The following is a 7,500-nucleotide window of genomic DNA, read 5'->3' as shown; positions in this document are numbered from 1 at the left end:
TACACGGTTTAAACGCCAGCATCAAGGCCACAAATGAAAACCGGATTGAATCGGATACACCCGCTTCTCGATCAGTACATTTTTGTTTTCTTTCATCTCCTGTCAATTAAGTAATCAATTTTCTGCAGCATAGCAAAATCCATTTCATGTGTATGTGATTTATTCCTGTTTATGTCTGGTTACTTGTTCACCCCTCCCCGAGACCGAACAACATAAAATAGCGTTCACAAATTACAACATGGGATCTAGAAATAATGGAACTCCACGCTCGAGTATGCTTATTAGTGCTGTCATGTCGTATTATCGAAACATACGTCTACAATGTATATCAACGTTGTCACAGAACTGTCCTACACATTTGTTAATAGTTTTCGAGCCAGAATAATGTCGTGATATAGGCCTACCATTCCAGTGAAATATTACACAGCTGTACCAAAAAGCTTGATACCATTGCATGGAAAGGTCAAAGGTTGTATAGTCAAGTCCAGGGTACCCACTTTGGGTACACTGCGTCCTTGATAAAAGATCTATAATACTGGCCCAGGCACCTCCTATACTGCGACGAGATACGCTGGTTACAAGGGAGGGGGGGGGGGGGATGACATCACAATGTTGGATTTGCCGACTGATCTCTACACCGTCCGTAGAGGTCACTGAATATAGCTTCCTCGAGACTAACCGGAAAAAAATAACTTCGCCGCAGAGGGAGGCATTTCCCTCCTTCCCTTCCCTCTCCCACTTGATTACAAGCGTAGGTGTAAGAATAATAATGGTAACTTAAACGCATTTGTTCGTGTGTATAAATGAACATGTTTGTTTGTAAACTTGAGAGAAGATTGACTATGATAGATGTACCAGCGTATTCTATATTAAGTTTTTGGTGGGTGTGGAAATTTTGAATGTATCGTCTCTCAGGACTGGTAACGACGGACCATTTGCATAATTTTATTCAATTTGTCTGCATACAGGTGGCAAGGAATGGGGCAAGCTGAAGAAACAGCAGGAACAAGACATCGATGATGCCATCGAGGTGAGTTTCACATGAAAGATTAAGAAATATTGTAGGACCTAAAACTAGCATATGTTCATATATTTGTATACACATTTATATGTTTCTCCTTCTTTTCTCATATCTCATATGGTAAACGTAACATATACGCATTATAAAGGTGAATGTATGCAATTATTTTTGCGGATATCTACATTTCACTGCTATTAGTGGGAAGTGCTTGTGGCTCTTTTGCCATATTATAATCATCAAGAAGTTTGTCCGGCTACATTGTTGCAAATTCTTACGAGAGCTGCTAAAACTCATAATAAAGTCTGCTGGTGAGGGCAGAGGGAGGGGCTGGGAATGAGAGAGGGAAGGAATGCACATAATTTGTTCATTCTCATGCCATGAGTATTAATGAGTCTTGCAGTCGACTTCACATCACTCTCATTTACTCTACATTCTCGTCACGTCTCGGCTGTGAGTCTCCATGACGTGGACTTGACGAAATGTCTCACGGTAGGCCCATTATGACGTCACAATAAAGGAGGTGTAGAACTCAAAGTGTATATTCTCTGTCACTGAATACCCCCAAAGAAGATGATGAATAATCCGTAATTCTCCCTGTGCCCTTCTTTCTCCAACGCAGAACATTATCAGGGAAAACACGTATCCGGATGTCGAGGACTTGGCAGAGAAAATGCAATCTATCAAAGGTGAGAGGTCAATGAACTAACGACACAGAATGGAGGTCAAAGGTCGCTGGTGTGAGGTAGCTTCGATTAATACTAGTACTTCCCTCCATACTATATTGTTATACTTGACGAATGATCTCGTATACGATGTGCATGAATTACTCTGTAAGTTCTCAATATACTGTAGTTAGTGATACTGGTTTTGCCCGTGCACCTAATAATTCCTTACTAGACATTCGCGCTATAAAATTATGCAGTATCAAACGCATAACTTTAGGTGCACTTTCAGTCACTTTTATAATGCTTTCATTTTTAAAGATTGTATAAGAAGTGCCAGCTCTGTGATGATTTACCAGACTCCAGATGATTTACAGACTTCGGCATTTTTATATCTATATAATTTTAGTTACACTGGATACAGAGTTCCAAATTAATAGTGATTAGGATCAGTAGTAAGAATAATTTCAAAATTTACAGCGAACAAGGATGATGACGTAGCAGCTTCACCATAAAAATGCAAAATTGGGTGTTCATGGAAGCAGAACAAAAGAAGAAAGTATGCATGAATTCTACACAGGTGAAGTTGTTTAGCAAGTTGTATTGTAATGGAATTACATTTCTGCATCACTGGAATATGTGAGTCTCCTACGTCATCGTCCTTGTTCAGTGTAATTTGGTTTGGGTTTTAAGAGTATTGATTTCTCTGCTCAAAGACCACAAGAAATCTCACAAATCTATTCATGGCACTGTCAATTTATTTGTACTACATGATGTAAAAATAAAAATAAAAATCGTCTGGAATTCCTCTTAAATTCAAAGTCGCCGTATTCGGAGCATGTCATACGTGATGCGCTATCAAGAAACAATCAAAGCTTGTTTTATTTATGTATCACATGCAAATTAGGCAACACTGCCCCCTTGCATGATACAGGATATCTTTATATGATTCATATCTGTCATTCTCATATTTTCATCTCTCCTCCAATGTCCTGTCATTACAACTAAGTTTTATGGTGAGCGATCTTTTGCTCATGCTGATCCTACACTGTGGAACACTATCTCATTATGAAGGAAGCTTCCACAATCTTAAAGTCCAAAACCCTTCTCAAGACATTTCTGATTAAAAAGTACTTTGAACATGTTGAATGAGTTTTCGTCTTGCATACTGCAGCATCTACGGTACAAACAGTATATTTCACTTTTCCATCTTCACCTATATATATATATATATATATATATATATATATATATATTTGATTCATAATTGCCTTTCTTAGATTCTTAAACTACTCATATATGTCAATCTCTACTTTTGTTTTCGTACAGAGAAATTCATCTTATATGACATAGACGGCAGTGGCGACCTAGGTTAGTACAGGCTTCGAGGGAGGCCGTACAATAGATTTGTATATCCGTATATCGTTATAGGAACATAATTGCGATTAAGAGGTCTGAGACTATCAATATGGTATTACGATGGGGAGAAAGAAGAGAAACATATAATAAAGCAGGCGAGAACTAATGATGGTGTGATATTAATAACACCTTGTTACTTACACAAGCTCTTTACATTTTGTATCATGCTGTATTATTTACCCACTCAGAATCTGATCGATGAGTGATGACCGAATTATCTTTGATTGTATTATCATGTATATATGTTAGGAGATTATCCTCGTCAAGCATCTGCTTACGATAATAGTCTCCTGCATTCCTAATACTCCTAGATTTGTTCAATATATCTTTTGAACAGCAGATACGTGAAATATATTTATTCAATGCCGTAGAAAAAAACATTTTTATATTATCAAGAAAATGAGTGTTATTCATTTATGTTAACCATCAGCCAATGTCCATGTAATTCACTGTTCAAATTTTACTCAAGAACTTTGTTCACTTTTGGTTTTATGTTATATTCTTGTATGAGAAAAGGAATGCAGAAATCAAATCAAATCAAATCAAATCAAATATGTTTTCAAGTCAAGTCAATTCTATCTTGACCATCAATTCAAAATATATCAATGAAAACACACAAATATACAATCTTTTATTGATAGGAGCATAAAAATACAAATTAAATTTAAACAAAACAATCAAAACCAGTCAGTTACTAGAAGATAAGCTTTTACGGTAATTGGAATCACTTTGTACAGCAACGAAACAAGATCAAGAACTGCCGGCACCGACAGCTGGCGAGGTTTCGAGACAATTATCTGTTTTCCTCAGAAAACATGAACAAAGTTATTACAATAAAGTGGCTTACTGAGATTAAGCATAGTGAGAAGGCGGTATTTCTTATCAACTTAGATGCAGGGATAACTTCTTAACTACTTACTCTATTGTATCCACATCATGTCACGAAGCAGTCGTTATGGCGCGTTTACACCGAGCACGGTACGGGCAACGACCAGGTTTTTGCTATGGTACGCCAAAAGGAACCTTATCTGGTTCTGTTTAGAATAAAAGAATCATTTATTCGATACAAAATCACCCAAACTGTTATTCTTATGTCAAAATCAAGAGCAACAAAATCAACAGTAGGAGATTAATTTTGTAACAAAATTATTAGCGGAGAAGTGATATTGTAACAGAACCAGACAAGTAGTCATGGTCCCTTTTGGCGCACCATAGTAAAAATCCCGTTCCGTGACCCGTGCCGGATTGGGTAGTAAACGCAGCTTTATTCATCTCCCACCAGATGAAAAAGATATAGGGGCGATGTTGGAGAAGCTGGAGCAGCCAAAGAACACCTTGGAGATCCGGAAGATGATCAAGGAGGTGGACCTCAACAACAGCGGCACCATCAATTTCAGCGAGTTCGTCAAGTTGATGCTGGGCGGCAAGAACAGCATCCTAAGAATGTGAGTGCCGCATCGTCATTCTTGCAATTCAACAAAAGATGTTGTAAGGCTGTCTTATTTAGTAACCCCGCTGTGTATAGTTTATGAGAGCCACAAAGATATCGTGATGATTGTCGAGATTATAGTGATGAACGTCATTATTGTTGTTATCACAATTATCATTATCATTATTATTTATTATTATTATTATTATTATTATTATTATTATTATTATTATTATTATGATTATGATTATTATTATTATTATTATTATTATTATTATTATTATTATCATTATCATTATCATTATTACATTAACTCTTAGTAGTAGTGTTAACTTCCTTGCATTTAATGTAATAATGATAAGGTTATAATCTCAACAGATGACGGTACTGCACACTTCGATAGATAAAATATTGAGAATAACAGTGGTAGTCAACAAGAAGGAGACGAAAAAAAACTGATATCAATGTGATCATTTTTCTGAAAGATGTTCAAAGTACTGATAATCTAGAAAGACACATGAAATCAATCAACCAATGTTCATCAATTTATGTTTTGCCAAAGGCAAAGGCGAACGAGAGATGCCCTTTTCAGCACTTGTATTTTCAAGCAACCTGAAAAAGGGAGCTACATTTCAAACTGTGGAGATCTAGGAAGAAAACCTGCATTGAAATTCATGACGCATGTTGTTGAACTGGCTCTGGGTAGGCGTGGGGGGGGGGGGGGGAGGGGGCAGGTAATAAAGCCATCACTCTCTTTTCCTATCGTGTTTCCATGGTGATGAGTGGCCCGATGGGATGGGGGGTTGGTATGAGTCAGTACTTCCCGTGACGAGGCGGTAGCAGCGGGGATACCCCTCAAAAGTCTCACGCACGCGAACCTGATATCCCGGTGTCTTCTTTAAGAATCAAGACTACAAAACAACAACAACAGTGACACACAAACGAAAATAGTTGAGTCGATATTGTAAATTAAATGCTGAAAACAGACAGGCTCTAATTATATCTATAGCCAACCAACAACCTGTCAACGAGTTAACCATTTAAGGGCAATCTGATTTTGTTGAAACATTATTTTCCATGGACGCAAGATTGAGCATGATATGCCTGTCACGGTGGGTTAGTCCAGAAGGATTGAGTTGTATTATTATGGCGAAAAAACATTTTTCATTTGCTTTGATTTGATTCTTCAAATTACGATTAGTATCGAGAGTTTCTGTCCCCAGGTTTTGGATACTTTATTCCTCCAGATGTGTCTTTTGTGTTGCTTGATGATCATTGGTTGTATTGATGAGAAAAAGGGAAATGAGCGCGGACTGCATTTACAGTTGTAGTTTATCGCCTTAAAGTAATACGCGATCATAATACGTTTTGATTATGTATCACCTTCTCGTTTAAAGCAATGCCTACTCTGATTTTAAGTCGTCATCAACGGAGATATAGAAGAGCAGTGTAAACTCAGGTTAAGTCGGAAAGGAGGTGGGGGGATTGAACTTTTCTTCTACTAGGTCAAAGACAGTAGTTCATCAACCGAGAATCCTGTTTATTTGTTGCAAACGAACAAAGCGAACACTAGAGTAGCCTAGGTGGGGGATATGACGTCACAAGAATTGCGCTCACGTCATGCAGTTTATGTCTGTGTCTGTATTTGTGTATGATTACTTGTATGTGCTTCTATGTGTGTGTGTGCGTATCGGAATGTTCTGTAGTTCGGCGAGCATCAAGACCATGTTAGTTTGTATCTTCAACGGGAATAGACTTAATCAGCCTGTTGGTAGCTAGTGAAGTGGTTCATATCCTCGGCGATTCAATTCTACCAGTTAGCGTGATGGAAGCATAGCAAGACGCTAGACGTCTTAAGGGAATGTGGTTATTCCCTTGTGAGGCACGTATTCAATGTTTCACCGGAGTTTCTTTTTGTCTCCCTGTTTACTGTCTCCCTGTGTTTTGTTCTGCAGAATTATGATGTTCGAGGAGAAGAAGAAAGAACAGGAGAAGCCCAAGGGACCACCGCCAAAGAAAAGCTTCGCCGATCTTCCATGAAGCTCATGAGGCTACCAACTAACTTTTTATGCAAACCATTGCAAACGTTGCAAAAATAAGACATAGGAAACAACAATTAACGATACGTGCGGTCATGAACCGGAACAACCATTGACGATGCATTTTGAATCACGAATACTGAGTCTTGCAGGGTATGGATAGCTGACGGGACGCGGGATAGATATAAACTGAGTTCCAGACGTAATGTGCATTTTTTTTTCACTCTCTGTCTCGTAACTATGGGTCCTACTATCCGATGCCTTTCAAGTGGGAACCAACTTCTCATCATGTTTTGTGTTGTTATTTTAGTTTCGTTGTAAAAAAAACCCAAAAAGCATGATCACAGAGTTTTAAAAAAAGTGCACATTTCTGTCTGAGCGAGAGCCTTGGTTTGGAGATTAATATTTCGCACGTCTTTGCTTCTTTGTTTTGTTGTTTACCATACATGCAATCATACAACAGTGGACTCCCGTTATAACGAAGTCCGCCGGACCGGCTTTCTTCTTTCGTTATATCGAAATTTCGTTATAATCGAACAAGTAAACTATAAAAAAAAACTATAAAGAGCGGATAATTTTTACTTCGTTGCAACAGGAATTTCGCTATAACGGGAGTGCACTGTATGAGATTCCTGTAGTAGGCCTACTGTTACTTGATCATCGTAGTTTCTGTGAGTGATACTTAAAAATTGATATCTGCATCGTAGCGTATTCTCCCGGTCTAGCCTTCTTTCCTAGGTGAAGAGGGGTGTCCGTTTAGGCTAGATATCGCAATTGATCTGAAGGTGTATTAGGATTGGTGATGTGGACACAACGTAGACTAATATGATGAATAATCGTTAGTAGATGATGAAACGCATTGCTCTTTTCAAGTTGTATATTTCCCACCCAAACCCTCGCAAAAACAACAAAAACAAAAAGAAAACAACT

General features: G+C 38.0%; 1 protein-coding gene and 1 long non-coding RNA gene across 2 annotated transcripts in view; both read left to right on the top strand.

Annotated features, from left to right (window-relative positions):
• The window catches only part of LOC139717917 (uncharacterized), a 23,827-nt gene extending 20,768 nt beyond the window's left edge, over positions 1–3,059 (top strand). The window contains exons 2-4 of the long non-coding RNA XR_011710011.1: positions 969–1,030; positions 1,641–1,707; positions 3,013–3,059. This is a non-coding gene — a long non-coding RNA (uncharacterized lncRNA). The remainder of the gene's footprint in view (positions 1–968; positions 1,031–1,640; positions 1,708–3,012) is intronic.
• Positions 3,060–4,388: 1,329 nt separating this feature from the next.
• Positions 4,389–7,361, top strand: LOC139717916 (allograft inflammatory factor 1-like). Its single transcript, XM_071629403.1, has 2 exons — positions 4,389–4,547; positions 6,487–7,361. The coding sequence occupies exons 1-2, from the start codon at positions 4,405–4,407 to the stop codon at positions 6,569–6,571; spliced, it is 228 nt and encodes a 75-aa protein (XP_071485504.1). The 5' UTR covers positions 4,389–4,404; the 3' UTR covers positions 6,572–7,361.
• The last annotated feature ends 139 nt before the right edge of the window (positions 7,362–7,500 follow it).

The sequence above is a fragment of the Diadema antillarum genome, unplaced genomic scaffold (genome assembly GCF_040938485.1).
Source record: "Diadema antillarum isolate AM-2024a unplaced genomic scaffold, OU_Dant_1.0 scf00000085, whole genome shotgun sequence".
NCBI classification, from domain to species: Eukaryota; Metazoa; Echinodermata; class Echinoidea; order Diadematoida; family Diadematidae; genus Diadema; species Diadema antillarum.
Note: the sequence above shows the minus strand (reverse complement) of the source record. Positions and strands in the feature narration are given on the sequence as shown.